The sequence below is a fragment of the Panthera pardus genome, unplaced genomic scaffold (genome assembly GCF_024362965.1).
Source record: "Panthera pardus isolate Hobbes unplaced genomic scaffold, ASM2436296v1 HiC_scaffold_3, whole genome shotgun sequence".
Classification (NCBI taxonomy): Eukaryota; Metazoa; Chordata; class Mammalia; order Carnivora; family Felidae; genus Panthera; species Panthera pardus.
This window is the reverse complement of record NW_026526876.1, coordinates 56,820,350-56,841,487: the sequence shown is the minus strand read 5'-3', so window position 1 is coordinate 56,841,487 and position 21,138 is coordinate 56,820,350. Positions and strand designations below refer to the sequence as shown.

General features: G+C 44.0%; 1 protein-coding gene across 2 annotated transcripts in view; it reads right to left on the bottom strand.

Annotated features, from left to right (window-relative positions):
- Positions 1–651: 651 nt before the first annotated feature.
- SLC6A4 (solute carrier family 6 member 4) overlaps positions 652–21,138 on the bottom strand; it is a 47,185-nt gene continuing 26,698 nt past the window's right edge. For both annotated transcript variants that reach the window (XM_019429678.2, XM_019429677.2), the window contains 11 exons: positions 20,198–20,417; positions 18,796–18,934; positions 18,103–18,237; positions 17,666–17,769; positions 16,019–16,146; positions 14,667–14,779; positions 13,826–13,957; positions 12,467–12,566; positions 10,710–10,810; positions 6,426–6,593; positions 652–2,940 (listed from right to left, as the gene is read on the bottom strand). In XM_019429678.2, coding sequence (XP_019285223.1) covers positions 2,866–2,940; positions 6,426–6,593; positions 10,710–10,810; positions 12,467–12,566; positions 13,826–13,957; positions 14,667–14,779; positions 16,019–16,146; positions 17,666–17,769; positions 18,103–18,237; positions 18,796–18,934; positions 20,198–20,417 — 1,415 coding nt within the window. In that variant the 3' untranslated portion in view covers positions 652–2,865. The remainder of the gene's footprint in view (positions 2,941–6,425; positions 6,594–10,709; positions 10,811–12,466; positions 12,567–13,825; positions 13,958–14,666; positions 14,780–16,018; positions 16,147–17,665; positions 17,770–18,102; positions 18,238–18,795; positions 18,935–20,197; positions 20,418–21,138) is intronic.

The window sequence follows — 21,138 nt, the reverse complement described above, 5'->3', positions numbered from 1 at the left end:
TAAGAACACCACAGTGAAGCCATTGCATTCCATAGTTTTAAGCTTTGCTTTGACAGTGAACCCCAAATCAATTATACAAGTAGAACATATCAGGTCACTCTTTCCTACTTACCAGGGAGAATATGATCCTAATTCTAGAAGAATAATCTCCCTTTTAAGGCTTGGGGGGTGGGGTGGATAAGTTAAATGGAAATTCATATTTAAGCTTAAATTTTGAGATTAGTGTCATCAAATTAACAAGCCTAGTAAAAAGGATGGTGAGGAGTGATTCATCTCACCAACGAACTTTTTTTGCCTTATTTTGAGATTTCATTATTTGATTCGATTTTCACGATTTGATTTTGGAGCTATTATATAGACTTTGTGCTTGTCAGGTTCTTGCATCCATCTCCAGATGGGGCAGCCAGGGCAATGAATTTAGGTTACAAGTCATATGCAGTCTGCACAACAAATGGAACGAATTTTAAATGGGTTAAGTTTTCTGGAAGAGTGATGAATTCTTTGGCTTCATTACTTATCAATATAGGAAACAACTTTAATTAGTTGAATTGCCTCCATGCCTTTGTCTTGTGTCTTGCCTATTTCTTGGGTATTTCTTACTAATAAAATCACAGCAAAAAAAAAAAAAAAAAAAAAAATTAACGTCAGTACTTAACTTTACAATTCAATTCCATTTTTATTTTTACTTTTATGTAAATACTACATTAAATGTAAAAGATCTTTAAAAGATTGTTTTAAAGTCCATCTCCCTACTTCTACGTTTTCCTTTAAAAAAAAATCCATAGTAGTACTGATAAATAGGGATCAAGGAAATGCAAACTATGCAGAACAGATTTTTTTTTTTTTTTTTTTAAGTCCAGTGAAGTCTGACAACATTTCAAAATGCCTATATAATTCCCTCAATACCTGGCTTGGCCAACTCTAATTCTGTTTGAAAAAGTGCTTTTTAAAAAATAATATCTTTGAAGCATGTATAAGTGTGTCTGGGATGGAAAGAATCCATATCTGAATATCTTTATAAAGTAGTTCTTAAAATTTGCAAAGCTATTTACCACTGAGTACGCTGCCACTTATACAATCCCTCTCCTTTCAGCTTGAAAGAAAGCAAAGAAAATGGAAATACGGTAGCATGAAGGAAGGAAAGAGTGAAGATAATGAAGGTAGGTCAGTGAGGGACATTTTTTAATCCCTCTTCTCTTTTCCTCTAATATTTCGGGAAACTTCTCAGCAGCTCACATCTATAAGGAAAATATCCCGCCGAGAAAGGCAAAGAATCAGAAATAGAAGGATGTAGGGGGAACACAGGAAGATGGCTGGGGCAGAGATTGTTGGGGAAAGGAAGCCAAGAGAGGAAGATCTATAATTGGATAAAACCAGGCCTCTGCTATATGGGTCTTCTTTCTATAAGGTTAGAATCAAATTTGATTTATATAGAGGAGTGAAGTAATATGGGGCTAGATGAGTGAGTCCTTTTATCATTGACTAGGCTTTATTCCCTTTAAGATTTTGATGAGGAAATCTTATACGAGGTGAATTTGCTTCTTTACTTACACATCTGAGAGTCACAAGCCACAAAAGGTCAAGTTTACTTGATATGTATTAAAGGCTTTATGTGAAATGAAAAGCTACTCATTTAACTGACCCTTTTCCAATCAGCCTTACTTAGTTTAGACTCAATCTTGGGAAATTATCTGGAGGACTCACAGTCCTGATTGTCACCAGGAAGGGTTGGGGGAGTTCCATTTAAGGCTAACCCAAAGTCTCCAATTACTTCTGGACTAAGGATGACCTTGGTTATAGTCAGGGTGCCAGACCTATATATCCTATAAGCAAGAATTGGACTTATCCTCTTCACAGAGCAAAGTAACCCAGTCATTTGAAACAGAGCTTAAACCAGATAGTTAACTGAGCACTGAAGATGCATTTGTCAGTATCCATCTTCAAAGCAGTTCACGGCCAAGCCACAGTGACTGATGAAATAGGCCAGATTTGCCTGTGGAATGTTATCCTGAATGTTTAGCTGGCAGAGACAGGAAGATGGCAATGAAGTGCAGCAGACGCTGAACACTGACCCATAAAGGAAGGTGTGTGGCTACAGTAGTGTCACAGGAAAAGGAGAAGGTGACAGAACATGTGTAGCAGTTATACCCTTATAATAACATACATACACATTTGAGTAGGTGGAATTTGTTAATGTAAGAAAAATTAAAGGAAATTCATATAGTTTGGAATGGGCCCAAAGTATTGGAATAGAGATAAGGATACACTGAAACAACAGTATACACAGACACACATGCTCACATGTATACATTATTTTTCAGTTTAGTTTCTACATCTTCCTCTCCTGACTCCACAGCAGCACACAGGTTAAAGGGTTCTAGTAGATTCCAGCTACAGAATTCTATGCTATTCAGAAAATATATGGCTAGCAAAACAGCATCCCTGTTTTCTCCTACGTGGTTTATGCATTCATGACAGTGAAACCTTTAGAAGCAAATGGATGTCACAATGATAATAACAAGAAATGATACATGAGACTTTTACAAACTTGATTCTAAACCTAATCCTAACTGACTAGATGGTGGTTTTCATCACCTCCATACACACCCTCGCACATCCAAAATAGTCCAGTTCAGCTGTGTCACAGAGCTAACGTAATATGTCGGGGAGATTTCACAGAAAGAAGTAGTTGGAGGCCATTACAGTCTGGGCACCATAGTCTTTGGGACTGTCTCTCCATGAAGAAGGCCCTTCCATTGTCAGGCTTAGCTGGAAACTCTGACTCAGAGGGGAGAAGGCGAGGCATGACTAGTCAGAACCAGAGGAGAGGTTGTTGGGAAGCCATTTTCCTCTCATTGAAGTGTTTTATATGGCGTTCAAGTGGACGTCCCCATAGGGAATTTCTGTTGGTGTTTCGGGAGTGATACCTTTAATGATACGCTGTTGAGAAGAAAATATGATGTTATAAACATAATTTAACAGTATTGCAAAAATATTTCAACCTTAGTATTGAAACATTTAAATAGCATGTTAATGGCATTTAATAGTAAGTTGGAATAGTCTCATTGACTTTCCTTAAGAAAGAAATTCCCAGGTGGCTCAGTTGGTTAAGTGTCTAACTCTTGATATCAGCTCAGGTCATGATCTCATGGTTCATGAGTTGAGTCCCATGTCAGGCTCTGCGCCTGACAGTGTGGAGCCTACTTGAGATTCTGTCTCACCCTTTCTGCCCCTCTCCCACTTTCTCTCTCTCTTCAAAATAAATAAACATTAAATTTTTTTTTAAACAAAGGAATTCCCAATTTGCTCTCAAATATAGATAAAAATGATACATTCAGGGAGCAACTGGCTGACTCAGTCGGAAAGCATGCAACTCTTGGTCTTGGAATCTGAAGTTTGAGACCCATGTTGGGTATAGAGATCACATACATACATACATACATACATAAAACTTTAAAAAATGACATATTCAGGAACTATAACCGTCTGTAAACTAAGAATATCACTGTAACACTAATGGGAGAAAATAATGAACTTTCAATAGAACCCTCCACTGGCCTATAACATGCTTTTGATGACCTGGGTAAGGGCATCTTTTTCTCTGGACATAGGAGGCCTGCTGTGGCCACACAGGGCCTGGGGAGCAGAGTGAGTGCTGGCCTCTGTCCCCCAGCTCCCTCACCCCTCAGCCAGCCTCCTTGTGCCCGGCATATACACCCCAGGCATGGGGCACAGTGCCAGCAGTCACTGTAATGGCTGGGCTGTTACTGATTTAATGAATCTACCTGTGAAGGAGTACTGGTTAATTCATACAAGGGTACAGATTATCATAACTAAGTTGAAAAAGATGTGACCATTTAAGTCATTACTCCTAAAGCAAACTCATGTTGACATAGAACTCACTATAGGGAAAAGGTTGAGAGTCTTTAGCTTAGAAACAGCTGAAGTACACAGAAGCTTTAAGACAGATCTAAAATATGTTTGGGCTTGGGTATGAAATATACAGCCCACCTTTTAAAACTTAGCATCAAGGTGACATGAAGCAGCTCAGGGTTGTGAAGAAGGAAAAACAGCACCACTTCAGAGGCTTAGAAAAATCTTTACTGAGTGGCTTAGTAAAATTTTTGATGGCCAAAAGTCTGTATGTATAGGAAGTGGGCAAAATTGGATCTGAAAGTAGTTTTTGATTTACGGATTTTAGGTGAAGCTCTGCTTCTCGTCCTTTAGATTTTGGGTTGAAAAAGTATGTAGTCCCCTCTGATCTTTTTTTCTTTTTTGAGTATAGTTGATACACAATGTTACATTAGTTTCAGTCCTTCAATCTTTTTTATTCTTATTTATTTATTGAGAGAGAGAGAGAGAGAGAGAGAGAGAGAGAATGCACACAAGCAGGTGAGGGGCAGCGGGAGAGAGAAAGAATCTCAAGAAGGCTCCACATGGAGCCCGACGGGGGTGGGGAGCAAGGGGCTCCATCTCAGGACCATGGGATCATGACCTGAGCCCAAATCAAGAGTGGGGCACCTAACTGACTGAGCCAACCAGGCACCCCCCGATTCAATCTTTTTATTTCCTGGTTCTGGGAGTTCTTTAAGGAGCAGGGCCTATAGAATCCAAACAGTTCTAGCCGCACCATTAATGAAATTAATAAAATTATGTATTTTGTGTTTCTAATGACCTTACCATTCAAGCACTGAAATCTCGCACTAGAAATCCCCTTAAAAAGGAGTTGCTCCAGTCCTCATCAGCTACCAGGACATGTCAAGCCATAGAAAGTGAAGTTTCACAAACCATCCTTCCCCACAGACGAGTATGTAAATCATAACTGATTAAACAGAATTATGTCTTGGTAATTTGGAACTGGACACAGATAATTCTAACTACTCTTTAAAAATTTTTTTTAATTATTGTGAGAGAGAGAGTGCAAGTCGGGTATAGAGAGAGGGAGGGAAAGAATCCCAAGCAGGCTCTGCACTGTCAGCACAGAACCCAACACGGGGCTCGAACTCACAAACAGTGAGATCATGACCTGAGCTGAGATTGAAGTCTGTTGTTTAACGAACTGAGCCATCCAGGTGCCCCAATAATTCTAACTACCCTTAAGTGGAGCTATGTTGTGCAGGGAGAGAAGGTGTATGGTGTATACTAAGGTGTTTGGTAGAATGGTGGAATGAACAGCATTGTAAAGTAGAATTTTGGCTTTTGTATTCTAGTCCCTAGCCACCCATTCTGCTGCCCTTCTGGTTGCTGATATCCCAAAATGCCAGGTCCGCTTTTTGCCATAATTTGGCAGCATTCTAGTTGCTGGACTACCATTGCTCTCAAAACTTGCCAGGCCCTGGCCTTTTACAAGATGATAATCTAAGAAAACGGATCACTATTGACGTCTTCATGAATGCTTACTTATTAGGGGACATCTTCCCAGGATCTTTGTGTAGTTTACTGGAGGTTTTTACAACAATGACCTAATCTAGTTGAATGACTCCAAACTTGAGACTTCCAGGATGCAGGTGCATATGCTGTCCTCCAAATTCCAGGTGAACAGTGGTAGACTTTCCACATAAAAGTCCAACTTTTGATCTGCCTAGGGTCCTAAAGAGTTAAGAAATTTACCTTTCTCTTAGTCTTTTTTTTTTTTTCTTAACTATACCAAAATTGCATATGAGGCCTCCCTTATAGGTAGAATGTTATGGACCAAGGTATTTTGGTAGCATAATGAGATAATATACATGAAGACGCTTTGAAAAATATACAATCTTATATAAACTGTAAGGTTCTATGATTAAAATTAATTTTATCATTTTTTTTAAGTAGGCTCCACCCCTACGTGGGGCTTGAACTCACAACCCTGAGATCAAGTCACAACCCTGAGATCAAGAGTCAGATGCTCTACCAACTGAGCCTCCCAGGTGTCCCTAAAATTTTAGAGCACATTATTCATTACTGTATTAATATTACTATAATGGTAAGTTGTTTTTACTCTAATTCCTTAAGCTAAAACTACTACATCCTTATTTAGTGATGATTTTCAAAATAGCACTCGTCATACTGCTGTTAGAAAAATGGCCATGGACATTTTCCACCATCATCTCTACTTAAAATTCACATACTGCTTCAGACATGACAGATCTGATGTCCATGCCCAATGGCAAGCAGAAGGCAGAGGAGTCATCTGATGAGTACAGAATGCTATACACACCTCAAGCTGTGTGCTGTGGCGCATGCAAATAACCAGCTCACTCTTTTGCCACTGTATCTGAGGCTTATGGAGATGCCTTTTAAGGTGACAGAGGCAGCCGTCACAGGTCTACACCATGGTGTAGGTGAGCTTCATGTGGTGGACTCATCTCTTTCGAACAGAGCATAACAAGAAGACCCTTTTCTCCCAAAACGATTTAACTACTCTGAACACACACACTAGCACCTACCTCTTTAAATGTCCCTGGAGTGATGATCAGCCGATACGTTATATATGTGGGGATGCAGATAAAAGACGAGGTTCCTATGCAGTAACCCAGGACGATACTCCACTGAGGATAATTATATTGGAAAAGTCGTAGCTGTGGTGGGCTCATCAAAAAACTGCAAATGATGAACTAAAACAGAAATACCAAAAACATTCAAAATCTTAACAATATCCGTGCAGACAGGGACAGTTCTGATACCATGAACACCAAATGCTAAGGCTGAGATCCTCTTGGGAAATTCCCCAGATGTGATCTATCCTGCACTGAGCTCTGACACATGGGATCCACAAATTTCTGTGCCTAAGCAGCAACAATAAAACAGGTGCTTCTATTGATTTTCCTTTCCACCCCCCACCTTAACCCTTAGAGCAGGGACACCAAGCCTCAGAAAGTTGTTTCTGGGGGAATTACAGCAACCCCTTCAGGGCAAAGGGGAAGAGACCAGCATCTACTAAGAGTGGTTTGGGGCCTGTCCTCCCAGACAGTGAAGACTAAACTGGATGACCTCTCCACGGCTCCTGCCAGTCCTAAGGCTTCATACTTCTCTGCTTTATTCTCTTTTCCTCCTTCATTTCTCAGCTGTGATTATTTTTGGTCAGATGGAAGTTAGCTTTGTCCAGGAGAGATACTAAGGTTCTCAAGTCCTGTAGAGGACTTGGGCTCCTGGGTACACGTTCCTACTTTTCCCTTTTCTTGAGCTCTCTGCTTTCAGCATTGAGCACCTCAGCCTGGGGTTTCAACAAGGATGGCTTGAGGCATCTGAACAGTGGGTGCCCACCTGCCCCAGGCCCTCATCGCGAAAGGAATAATGGAAGGAAAAAGTAGCTTAATATACTTTTTACTTGAAAACTCAGTGAAAATTTCTCCCAAGAAAAGTTCTACAGTGTGTTCCCAACACTCCGTTTATAAGTTTTCTTATTTCAGTTTGGTTTCCAGAGAGAGCGTAAATATCAGTTTTTGCCCAGTAACCACTGGGCCGAAATCGTTATTGCTCTTGGTTTAATTTTATTTTATTACTTCATAGTCATAAAGAAGACAGTAATGTAAATTATTTGTGTGGTTAAACATCTATTTGTATCTTTTTTTCTTTGTCTGCAGGTAATAAAATGGGAAGCTGTTAAACACATATCCATCTTTAGTTGTCCTAAGTCCAGGAGGAAGCTTTCAAAACAGGAGCCTGGCCAATTACAAACCTTTCTCTGGACTTACTCTCCTCACCCCAGACCCAGCTACTAAGGAAGCCAGTTTTGGAACATGGAAAGATGGATTGGATGCAGTTAGGAGCCCTGATCTCATCTTGATGTCAGGTGTGTGAAATCCAGCACAGTTCAGAGGGGCCTCAAGCTCTTGGGGCAGAGCCAGTAAGTGTTGCTCCAGACACACCTTTGCAGGGCCCTCTCTCCTTGCTCATATATAATATTTTCTCTTTTTGTAACTTGGCCTCAGTGAAAAAGAGTATTTTTAGTAAGCTACTCATTGTTTACTGAAAGCAGCCTTAAAAAGCCCAGGGCAAGGGCTCTGTTAAGTAAACCCAGAAGTGGAAGACAGACTTGCCTCCTCTTAATTGGGCACTGGAGCACTTGCCTTTAGAGGAAGTGAGTAAAGCAAACATCACAGGAATTATGAGTGATGTGCCTGAACACAGATCTGTGCAGGGGTTCTGCTGGGCACAGAAACTCACTGACTGTACACCAAGTATTCACCCAGTCTGTTAGACGACCAGAGGTTCAGAGAAATTAAAAGTACTAAGAACCCAGAGCCAGGACTAGGGTAGAACACGTGAGGCACTCACCTTGGGCACAACATGTAAGTAAATTTTAGCAATCAAGAAATAATACTATGGTGCAATAGTTTAAATAGACAAGATCTGACAGGGCCAGATTAGGGTAGGGTGGGTGAAGTGAGACATGCAAGCACAGGGTCAGATCTTGTGTTTATTTAAAATGAAATCTGTTGATTAGGGACTTTTTTTTTTTTAATGTTTATTCATGAGAGGGAGAGAGACAGAGCATGAGCCGGGGAGGGGCAGAGAGAGGGAGACACAGAATCTGAAGCAGGTTCCAGACTCTGAGCTGTCAACACAGAGCCCCAACGCGGGGCTCAAACTCACAAACTGTGAGATAATGACCTGAGCTGAAGTCAGATGCTTAACCGACTGAGCCATCCAGGTACCCCAAATGGAGACTTTTTTTGCATTAATTTTGGTTTTTTAGAAAATATTACATTAAAATGGTCTTTATCTTGATTACTGAGTTTTTCGGCACCTCCCCCGCTGAATTTTATGCCTGTGGTGAGTGCCTCACTTGCCTCTCCCAAATCTCAGCTCTGGACATCATCTCCTCACTGTGTAGGAAATACTAAAGTAAACAAACAGACATGGCTTCTTCCCTCAAGGAAATAATGCAATGTCTCCAATTGCTTTGAAAAACAAATGAAAGGATTTAAGTAGATTATCTAAAAGCATTGGTAATAATATAAATTAATCCACTTATGTCAGAGTTTATGCTTCTAGTAATGGCAGGCTAGGTGGTTCATGCCAACACCCTCACTGAAAACAACTGAAACTTCTGACTTAAAAAAAAAGAAATATATATATATATATATATATATATATATATATATATATATATATATATATATATATGTTTTTAATCTACCAAAAAGCACCAGTGAGCTGATAAGGTAATAAGGAACTACCAGGCCAAGATCTAGGGGAACATACCAGAGCCGCTGGGCCCTGAGAATTATCTGCTGCCTGGGACAATAGTTGGCTTTGGTTTTTAGAAAACTTCAGGGTCCAGGGGAATGGAAGTCAAGAAGGGATTCTGGGGTAGAGAGAGACACAGGCAGCATCGCAGAGGCAAGAATGAACATTCATCTTCTATGTTACTGTCCAGATGTATGGGTATAAAATGCCAAACAAAGGACTGCCCAGAGAAAGTCAAAAGAGAATACAAAATGGTTTTTTGTTTTGTTTTTGTTTTTAAAGACAGGAAGTAACAGCTATATGCCAAAGGCAGAGATGTCCCAGACACTCCTAACAAGCTGGAGCTGGATGGAAGGACCAGTCCAACAAACTTTCTTGGCTCTAAAAGATTTTAAAATTTCCTCCAAAATAAAGTTACAGATAAATGAAAGAACTGGAGAGTAATTTGTGCTGATGTGCACAGAGTCACTTTACCCCACACAACCTCAGAGCACACTGGGGATGTCAGCAGGGCACTTATCCTCCTTTGAGCAAGTTACCTCCTTCAGAGGGATGCCAGGAGGAAAAGCAGAGGCACGTGCTATAAGGAAAGAGTGAGTGCTGAATGCATCCTGGCAAGTAGGTAACCCTTGGAACTGAATGTTCTCACCCAGGTCCTTTAGCAATAAATGTATTCTACTTCTGACTCAGGTCCATGCTTGAGGACTTGCAGGGGTATTTTTAAGAAAATGAGCCACCTGGGTGGCTCAATGGGTTAAGCGTCTGACTTTGGCTCAGGTCCTGATCTCACAGGTTCGTGGGTTTGAGCCCCACATCAGGCTCTGTGCTGATGGCTCAGGGCCTGGAGCCTGCTTCAGGTTCTGTGTCTCCCTCTCTCTGTGTCCCTCCCCCACTCGCATTCAGTCTCAGTCTCTCTCTCTCTCTCTCAAAAATACATAAACATTGAAAAAAAAATGAATACAAAATTACAAGGACCCCTCCCAGGACCTTCAAGAGCAGCTCAGTAAATCTTTCCCAGGTCTTGAACAGGTCTTACTTGTCATGTGACCTGGGACCCTTTAAGGCTTCAATTTCCTTAAATGTAAAATGGGGCATTAGAACTATTACTACTTCATAGAATTGCTGTAAGGATTAATAGAGCAATGGGTGTAAGTTTAGCACAAAGTCTGGCCTGGCACTTAATGTTCAATAAATGTTATTTATCATTATCACTGAGTTGGGGAATGATATAATACATGCATCAGGGACCGAAGCCCAGACTCCTCTACAATGTTAGAAGTCAGAAAAGGAGGCGGGGAAGTGTGGGGAGCACAGTGACTGGGAGGGGGCATCAGAGGGGCTTCTAGAGTGCTGGTTGTGTTTTTGTTAGCACAGTTTTGGCTACAAAAGTGTGCTCCATTATAAAATTTCAATGAGATGTACATTTAAGATTGGCACACTTTTCCATGTATCTGTTACACTTCAATAAAATTTACTTTTTATAAGTGTTTGAGTGGGCCATTCTTCAGGGCCAGAAGGAGAGGGAAATGACAACTCACCAGGAGAAACAGAGGGCTGATGGCTACCCAGCAGATCTTCCAAAACCATCCAGGGCTGAAGCCAAGCATTTCTTTCACATCACTGCAGAACTGAGTGATGCCTAAAATCACCCAAAAGAAAAAGAGATTGACTGAGGGAGGACATAGGCTGTTCTGTCCCTTGATTCTCAGAGACAGTAGCAGCTCTGGAATTTCTCCACAGCAGGAGCTCAGGGGCACCCATCTAGTCTGAAAGTGGGACAGAGGACTTGTCATAAAACTGCATTTGATAGCAAGCAACTTTCTTTCTACACAGAGTGGGAGTGGGAGGATAGGTGGACATTTGGGGGGGACCTAAAAACCCCCCCACTGGTGCCTCCCCACTTGGTACCCACACTGCTTTTCTAAGATCTCAGCATATATTTGATTTTACTGTAGAAAAGAATTTTCTAGGAGGGGCGCCTGGGTGGCTCAGTTGGTTAAATGTCCCACCTTGGCTCAGGTCGTGATCTCACGGTTTGTGAGTTTGAGCCGCCCCTCATCGGGCTCTGTGGTCTCAGTTCAGAGCCTGGGGTCTGCTTCAGTTTTTGTGTCTCCCTCTCTCTCTGCCCCTCCCCCACTCATGCTCTGTCTCTGTCTCTCAAAAAATGAATAAATGGTAAAAAAAAAAAAAAAAAAAAAAAATTCTAGGAATTGTGAACCCATTTGACAGAGGCTGACTTCAACCCTTTGTTGGAAACTTCCAAGAGAAAATTTTAACCACGTATTGCCCATCTCCTATGCCAGATCAAGATCAAGGTTCTTCCATAAAAAGTATGTGAAAGTGAGTATTGGTAAGACATCGAGAGGGGCAAGGCAGTTGCTTCCCTGAGAGACCCAGCAATACCTGGGGCAGGTCTACTGCAATTCACATACTCTGAATCACTGAGGAGGTAGGGAGGGCTTCTGTTTTAAAAACTGGCCTCATGTTTAAAAACTGGGCTGGAAATTTGGGGCCTCCCCTTCTTCATATTATGTGTAACAACAAACATGCCAAAGCTGTTTTGTTACCATAGAAATTAGAGGGAAAAGTCAATACATTTTCAGAATAAAATAATCATTTCTTAATTTTATAAAGATGAAGAGTGGTATCTCTGAACCTGGTTTCCTTCATGTCAACTCCTAGGTTACCCCCACCCCCACCCATGAATTCTTAGAACCCATGTTAGCCCACTCTCTGTGCTTCTGCTAGTTTCACCCTTATCAGAATCCATCCCAGGATCAGAGGGGGTGAAGTGGGGATTTCACCAAGGCAGATAATACAAACAGGAACATTCTTGCCTCTTCTCTGGAAAATAATCTCTTGAACTCTATCTCAGGGCTTTGCAGGGAGCTCTTGCTTGCAAAATTTAAACTTGGGGCTACTCTATAAAACAGTGGGATATTGTATACTCTACAAATGCACTCACTATGCACTAGTCCATTGTTCAATTCTTAGACACAATCAGTATTTGAAGCCTCCACTATGGATGAGCTATATGGAACTGCTTCAGCCTGTCTCCACTGGGTGAACATTTAAACTCAGAAGGGAAAAAAAAAAAAATCCTCCCAAGAGTAAGGGGAATCAGTGTGGAGGAAATGGTGACCTGTTTCTGAAGAAGGCACTCCACTGAGGTTATTTTACAGACCCACTGGGAGGTGACGTACCCTGCCCTGACTTTCTTCAATGAAATCATCCCTTCTCTACTCTGGTGGCTGCAGGCTGGTGTAGATCATGAGTGTGGAAGGAAGCATCTTACCGTAAAACCAATAGACAGCAACTGCTTCTATAAGTACAACGGTGAGCACTGCAGGGCCTGTGGCATATTCCTCCAGCAGCTTTACCACGTACGCCCCTCCCTGGAAACGACATCATGATCCTGAGTGCGGGCCCTCTGAGGCACTACCTTCTCTTTACGATTAAAGCCAAAAGCAGCTTCTTAACTTAGGATAATTCTAGAAAAGTCCCACCTTGGACCTAATATAAATATCCCAGAGCCTGCCTCTTGGACTGACCCTCACTGTATGGGCCAGATTTCATCCCATCAGACGCCTCTTCCTGTCCTATGGAGCACTCTCTCCTTGTTTTTTATCCCACTAAGTTTTAAGAGACAAACTCAAGAGAGCCCCTGGATCTTTTTTTCAACTTTCTTCAATTTACTGAATACCTACTGTGTACTCTACCCTAAAGAATCCTCGTCCCTCAGGGCGCCTGGGTGGCAAGTGACCAACTCTTGATTTTGGCTCAGGTCATGGTCTCACGGTTCATGAATTTGAGTCTGAGGTCACTGCCACTGACAGTGCAGAGCCTACTTGGAATTCTCCCTCTCTTTCTCTCTCTCTCTGCCCCTCCCATGGACTCTCTCTAAGTAAAATAAATTTTTAAAAAATCTAAAAAAAAAAGAATCTTGGTTCCTGAAGACTGAACCTGGGAGAGTTTGTAATACCAGACCCACTGAACACAGTGGCCATGGGTTTGCCTTCTATCTTAACTCACAAATCCTTTGGATCCTCCTCAGGGCCCCACCACCCTGACAAAGCTACCAGAGCCACTGGGGTCATAGCTTGAAGATTCAGATCTTCAAAATCTGCCTTATGTCGGGAGGACACAAGCCTAGGATGCCTGTGGGCCCTGATTACATTTTACAATATGTGCTTCAGCTACAAAAAAGAAAAAAAAAAATCATAGGAGAGAGGGTCTGACTTCCTCACCACTGCAAATTCCCTGGAGGAGACAGGGTGACATGACAAACATGAGATGCCAGCCTTCAGATATTCTGCATATGAGGACATCACGGCAATAATCCCATGAAAGCAGCCCTAAAGACTGGAAGAACAAATCTTAGTTTTTCTCCAGATACCCTGCCAAGCCTGAAATCTAAATTGGGTCTAATGTAAAATGCTAAGACCTCCAGATACCATGCACAGATTCTACAAACAGATGCTGCCAGAAACAACTTTTCTTCTTATCCTTGGTGACATTTTAACAGCAGTGACAACCCCTCTTACTTTAGGCCAAAGCCAGGGCACCATGTGGGGTGGAAGGAAAGGAATAGCTTCTTGTGCTGTTCCACTGCCCCGGGGTAGGCTGGCTCACAGCTGAGGGCCGTGGTACTCACAAAAGTCAGGGTGACGAGGGATCCGAAGAAGCAGGTAATGACCACGCCAAGCACAAACCACTCTCGGCGCTCGGACCAGATGTGTGGAAACTCATCTATCACAGCTGTGATCACCCCCTCCAAGCCTGCAAACTGAAAGGGACACACAAGCAGTCACAGGGGAAGCTCAGGACAAGTCTGTCACCTTTGAGGACAGTGAACAGGAGGGAGTGACCGTCAAGCTGGTCATGACCAGTTCCCCACCATACACCAGACCTCACTGGAAATATATTACCCTGTTTCACAATCTCATTTAGAACCCAACCCTAATGACATCAAGGAAAGAAAATATAGGGCCTGGACAGGACTTCTTTATGTGACGTCTCTTGGGGTAGACGCTGGTTGCACCAGAAAGGCCAACTCAAAGCTGAGACTCATTCCACCCTAATGAGTACAAGGTGCTGAGCCGAATGTGGGGCAGCAGGGTACTGAGACAAAAGAGTGACCTTGCTCTCACCTTAAATACTGCCATCTGGTTAAGGGACGGTGCCCAGTAATAACAGGTCACATATGCTGAGCCCTGGCCTGTGCAGACACCTTACCCTCATTAGTCCATTATGACCCTCTAACACACTAGAGGGCCGTGAGCACCAGCAGTGAGGACTGAACAGGGGCTGAGAAAGCACCGGGAGGGAGCAGCCAAGACCGCCTGGGGTGGCCAGGATGTGAGGGGTGGGGGATAGGTGCAGCTCCCCCTCCCTCCTGCTCCCCTTCCCCCCTCCCCTTCCTCCCGCTCCCCATTCCCCTCCTCCTGTTCCTCTTCCTCCTCCTTAGAGCCAGGTTTCCCTCTCCATCCACTCACGGTGCTGTCCAGGCCCAGTGTGATTAGCATCAGGAAGAAGATGATGGCAAAGAATGTGGACGCTGGCATGTTGGCTATGGCTTCTGCATATGTGATGAAGAGGAGGCTGGGGCCTGAGATAGAGAGGGAGAGAGGAGGAGGTAGTCCCTGGGACCTGCTCTGCAAAGATGTCTCAGGGGAAAACTCAGCCATACCAGCAATTATAATTCTTTTTTTATTTTTTATGTTTGTTTATTTCAAGAGAGAGAGGGGAAGGAGCAGAGAGAAGGAGAGAAAGAATCTCAAGAAGGCTCTGAACCACCAGTGCAGAGCCTGATGTGGGGCTTGAACTCAAAACTGCGAGATCATGACCCAAGATCAAGAGGCGGACGCTTAACGGACTGAGCCACACAGGCGCCCCAACAATTACAATTCTTGTCACAAGACCTTACATGTGAATTAGGCTTGGACACCTACCAAATACTTCCTCACACTCCACACCAGCTCACCAACCCATGCTGACATCCTGGGAGGCAGGCAGGGAATAGTATCCATCTTGGAAAGTGTGAACTCTCAACTAATGTGGGGAATGGAAACAAACCCAAGACCCTAAGACTAGCAAAACTGCACACAAGAATAAGTTTCCACCATATAACAACTCAGAGCTTTTTTCAGGGCCAGGACTGATATCTCTAACATTTCACAACATTTAGCTCTCTCTGATCGCTTTAGCTCCAAAACAGTCGGAGACGTGAAACTGATTTCAGAAGAGTCATAGAAGCTTTGGAATAAAGGCCTCCCGCTATTTTAAAGTCCCTTTTGATAGTGTGAGGGACTTGTCCTCAACCTCTCACGAGCTAGATAGGGGTGCCTTAGTTTGGGGTACAGGCATGATCAGAACTATGCATCAGGCCAGAGACAGAAGCATGTTGGCAAGCATGTTGGGATTCCATCCAGGAGATCCCACTGCCACTTTTTCAATATCTGTCACTCCTTTTCCATGAAAGCCTCATAATACAATAGAGTGACTGTGTCATCTACATTTTATTTTTCTCCAAGGGGAAATTCTAAGGATCATTTGCTTACTAGACTTGTACCCATCACTGGACCCAAACCTACTGGTTTAAAAAGCCCTCAGCTAAGTCATATTTCAAGCCTATGTGTGTTGAAGGCCCCAGAACCGGGTGCCAGGGGAGCTACCCCATCCCCACCAGGGTGGAGTACATGGGAGGCAATAAGTTTCCCTAAAACTTTGGAAAAATTTTAAAGGAACACTTAGAAATAATTTAAAAGTTAGATATTTGTAAAGATCCATGGAGCAGCCAAGCAGTTCAGTGAAGAGTAAGGGACGTAAATGGAACCCACATTCCCACCTGCATCTTTAGCCACCTCAGACACCTCTTCGTTCCTCATCTCTGCCATATACCCGAGCACCGTGAAGATGACAAATCCGGAAACGAAGCTCGTCATGCAGTTCACCCCACTGGTCACCAGGGCATCTCTGGAGCAGAAAACCCAAATGAACCTCAGTTCACCAAGCAGAGGGTCTAAAGAGCATCTGTCACCAGCCAAGGCAAGGACGAGCAGGCTGAGTTCACAGGGACCTCAGGCCAATCCTGGTGTCCCCTCCGCCCCTCCCAGGCCCAGCCTCTCAGACGGGAAGGTGGCTCGAAGCACAAGCTGCCGTTACCACCATGCACAGCATGGCAGAGCAGCAGGTCAGGACTGGTTTGAAGAGATGGTGCTGTTGTGAACGGGAATAACACAGACCTTTTTATTTCAAACAAGAATTGCTCGGAAACAGGGCCTGGATTGGAGTGGGAGCCAGGAGGGGGCCTTGGCCTCACATTTGTGAAGCCCTCAGATTCAGACTTTTGAAATTATGTGCAAATGAGGTTACAAGAGTGTCACAGAGATATCCTGACACTTTTAAATTAAAAAAAAATTTTTAACACTTACTTACTTTTGAGAGACATAGAGCCCCAGTGGGGGAGGGGCAGAGAGAGACGGAGACACAGAATCCGAAGCAGGCTCCAGGCTCTGAGCTGGGGCCCGACTTGGGGCTCAAACTCACAAACCATGAGCCAAAGTCAGATGCCACTGAGGTGCCCCAATATCTTGACACTTTTAAAAGAACACCTCATCATACAACTTCAGGCAGGGGTCCCAATGCAATGCCACATTGCTTAGGGTACTTGTGAATTCCTTTTTAAGAATAAAAGAATTCATTAATTATCTTATGAACAAGCACAATTAGAGTGCTGGACACTGCCATCTGTGGTGGAACATTAAAAAAAAAGTTAACTCTAAAGATGATGAGTGGGGGCGCCTGGGTGGCTCAGTCAGTTGAGCATCTGACTCTTGGTTTTGGCTCAGGTCATGATCTCACAGTTTGTGGGATGGAGCCCTGTGTCAGGCTCTGCACTGACAGCATGGAGCCTGCTTGGGATTCTCTCTCCCTCTCACTCTACTCCCCTGCTCATCTCTCTCTCTCTCAAAAAAAGTAAATAAACATTAAAAAATAAATAAATAAAGATGATGAGTGATACTGAAATCATAATTGGTACAACACTCACTGTTTAGTCCAAATTTCTGATTTTGCCCCCAAAATTATGGCATTTTGTATTGGTCAAAATAGTCCAATCATCATACTTTTGTGCATATGTACATAAGGAAATTATCACATTACAACTGTTGTTCAACACATTAATAAGTGAAATCTAAATATTTAATATATGTTGCAATTTTTGTAAACCTGCTTTGGCATTTCTTTATTTTTTTTTGATATACAGAGACTTAAAAAACGGAAGTGGCCTGGGGCTCCTCTCAATCTCTGAATGGTCTGGGTGAGGCTTCGACCCCAGGGGGTGCTCTGGCCACAAGGGAACTGGTCAGGGATCTGTGACACACCTGAGCCCAGCCAGGCTTGAAGCCATTAGTTCGATCCCCTTCCTCCTGGCCAGCTGACTTATGCTCACCCCACTTTCAGGCTTTACTTGGGGTGGGGGGCAGATACTCACTGATAACAGTTGTTGTTGAATTTGTTGTAGCTAGCGAAAGCCAGTAAGACCCCAAAGCCAGGACCAAGAGAGAAGAAGATCTGTGCGGCAGCATCCACCCACACCTGGAAGGCAGCAGAGGTGGGGGTGAGGGCTGGGCCCCAGGCCTGTACTCTGGCTTCCAGCTGGCTACGTGCAAAGTGAAAACCCAGCTCTCAAAGCTCATGCCAGGGATGACCACATACCAAGTGCCAACAAATGTGGTTTCTCCTCCTAACATTGAAGCACAAACCAATCTACTGGTCTCAACTCTATTTTTCATGCTTCTATTTCTGACTTAAAGCACGACTGCAGACTTGCCATTGAACCCAAATTTCAATAGTTGTCCCTACTCGGGGGGACTAGCTTCAGTTAGTAAAATGACAGACAGGGGCACATCGTTTTCCTCATGATCTTACCCCTGTCTCCAGGAGTTTCTGCCAGTTGGGTTTCAAGTAGAAGAGAATACCCCTCCAGGCTCCGGGGAGGGTGGCGCCTCTTACCAGCAGGACTGAAAGGATGATGTAAGGGAAGGTGGCTGTCACCCACACCACCTGTAAAGAAAGGGGTAGAAACACAGGTTGTCAGCATGTGGTTGTCTGTATCTTTTATTCTCGAAAATCTCCAAGGAAGGAGATGTACCTCTTCTTTTCTGTAACTATAGAAGGCAGGGTGGCGTTGCAGAAATATCAGCAGCTTTAGAATCAGTCAGTGATCTGATTCACAGCTTGCCAATACTACCACAAACCCACTTCCCAGCCGTCATATGGGAAAACACCTAGCAAAAGATGATAAAGTAGCCAGTGTACATAAAGCACTGATCATGGCTCATCATGGGTTTTCAATAAATTATTGTCACTATTAATAATTGTGACACTACCAGTGGGTTAAAAGAATTTTTTAAAAATCACATAATGGTTCCTGGGATTGGCCCGTTTCTGGAAATTTTTTTAACACATATCCGGTAAAGAGAAACTGAGCATCATAAATTGTGTTTGGTGTTGAAGGAAACATTGTCCCTCTGTCTATAGCGGTCCAGGCTACTGAGTTCTGAGTTTGAATCCTCTGGAGCCCCTTGGCAGGCCTGGGTCAGCAGCCAGAGTCCTCCTCACCTTGCCAGACGTTTTGACACCTTTCCAGATGCTGAAGTAGATCACAGTGAAGATCAGCATGATGCAGAGAGCGAGCTGCCAGCTGATGCCCCCCAGGTCCTGAAGTCCCTTAGACCGATGGATCTGCAGGATGTGGCGCCTGGAGACAGCGAGAAAGAAAGGCCCATGAAACGGCCTGAGCAGTAAGCTGAGGATACCACCTGCAACACCTCCAGGGGGGTCCAAAGAAGAAACAGACACCACGCTGCAAGGACCAAGCAGTCGCTAGGCCTCAGGAAGCACTGGGTCTGTGGGTCCTGATGGACAGGGCAGTACATTCAGCCCACAGACCCTAGAAGAGCACGCAGCTCCCAAGGTGGACTTCCAGGCTGGGGCAGCATCTGTATGTGTGGGTAGCATCTTCTCCACCCCAAAATTACTCTCTCCTGGGCCACAGCTGCCTGAAATTCCAGCATTAAAGAATACTACCCACCCCAGGCATCTTCTTCCAAAGGATAGATTCCACTTGTGAAGTGAACACATGAAACCAGAAACCCTGGATGGTTTTAAACTATTGAAGCAACGGGAGGCTCTGATTCCATGACAACAGAATGAGAGCAGGGCCCAGGAGGAAGGGCGGTTTTGACACAGGCGAGTAAGTTTGTAATGTGAATGAAGGAATCACCCTGGGCACATTGGGACCGCCTGGCCTGGCACATCAGGAAGGAGGGGGCAGGGTTGCTTGGGTCTGTTATATGTCCGACTCTTGGTTTCGGCTCAGGTCATGATCTCACAGTGGAGCCCACATCGGGCTCTGTGCTGAGTGTGCATTCTGTCTCTCTCACTCTCCCTCTGCCCCTCCCCTGTGCTCACTTTCTCTCTCTCTCTCTCTCTCTCTCTCTCTCTCTCTCTCAAAATAAATAAATAGGGGTGCCTGGGTAGCTCAGTCTATTTTGTGTCCGACTCTTGGTTTCCTCTCAGGTCATGATCTCATGGCTCATTGGTTCAAGCCCCAAGTCAGACTCTGTGCTGACAGCGTGGAGCCTGCTTGGGATTCTCTGTCTCCCTCTCTATCTGCCCCTCCCCTGCTCTCTCTCTCCCCCTCTCTCTTTCAAAATAAACATTTAAAAATCAACAAACATTTAAAAAAGCGTTTAAAAAAAGCAAAAAAAAAGAAAGGGGGATATCACAAAGGGCCAGATTAGGGAGCACTCAAAGCAGAGTCTCCCAGCTCCAAACCTGCCAGGGGCGCCCTGCCACTCCCTCACTTACATTTACTCACCCCGCCCTAAGAGCTTCATCCCTCAGAAATCTGTCAGGAAAGAGGTGAAGCGCCCCTGGCCCCTGCCTCCCTCCTAAGACGCCAACCCCCAGGGGTGTGGCCTGCTTCTAACAGACCACCCCCTCACTTACATGCACTTACGTGTAAAATTCTTCTGCAGGGGACGTTGAGTGGAGCGTCCAGGTGACGTTGTCCTCGGAGAAGTAGTTGGTGCAGTTGCCAGTGTTCCAGGAGTTCTTGCAGCTGGTCCAGGGCAGCTGGTCCGTGAAGGAGGAGATGAGGTAGTAGAGCGCCCAGGCCATGATGGTGTTGTAGTAGGAAGCGATGTAGAAGGCAATGATGCAGATGGCATACCCGATCCCTGGGAGAGACGGGAAGGGAGGCCAAATCTCAAGGACAGCCCAACGGTGAAAGATGGCCCCGGGTCACCGGAGGGCCCTGCGGCTCAGGTGAGGGAGAAAGGTGGGGCTGCCATTCACTTCATTCCCCAAGACTCTGGGAGGCCGCAGAAAGGTGGCAATGTGGTAAATTCCTTAGATGTTTTTTGCAAGATTACACATTTTAGAAACTAGGTGCGTGTGCTGTTAATGCTTTAAACGTTTTTTTCTATTTCGTTTGCCTGAAAAAATATTTTTATTTCAGTGTAGTTGACACACAATGTTACATTAGTTTCAGATGTACAACAGAATGACTGGACAAGTCTGTATGTTATACTGTGCCCAGCACAAGTGTAGCTGCCGCCTGTCACCACACGACGCGATTACAGCACCGTTGCCTGTACTCCCTATGCTGTGCCTTTTATCCCTGTGACTTACTCTTTCCGTAACTGGAAGCCTGTATCTCCCACTCCCCTTCACCCATTTGGCCCATCCCCCCACCCCCTTTCCTTCTGGCAACCATCAGTTTATTCTCTTTACTTACAGGTCTGTTAGGTTTACTTTTGTTTATTTATAAGTTTACTTTTATTTATTGATAAGTAAAATGTTTACTTTACTTTATTTTTTTAAGTTTATTTTTTTTAGTAATCTCTACATCCAATGTGGGGCTGGAACTCATGACCCCGAGATCAAGTGTCACATGCT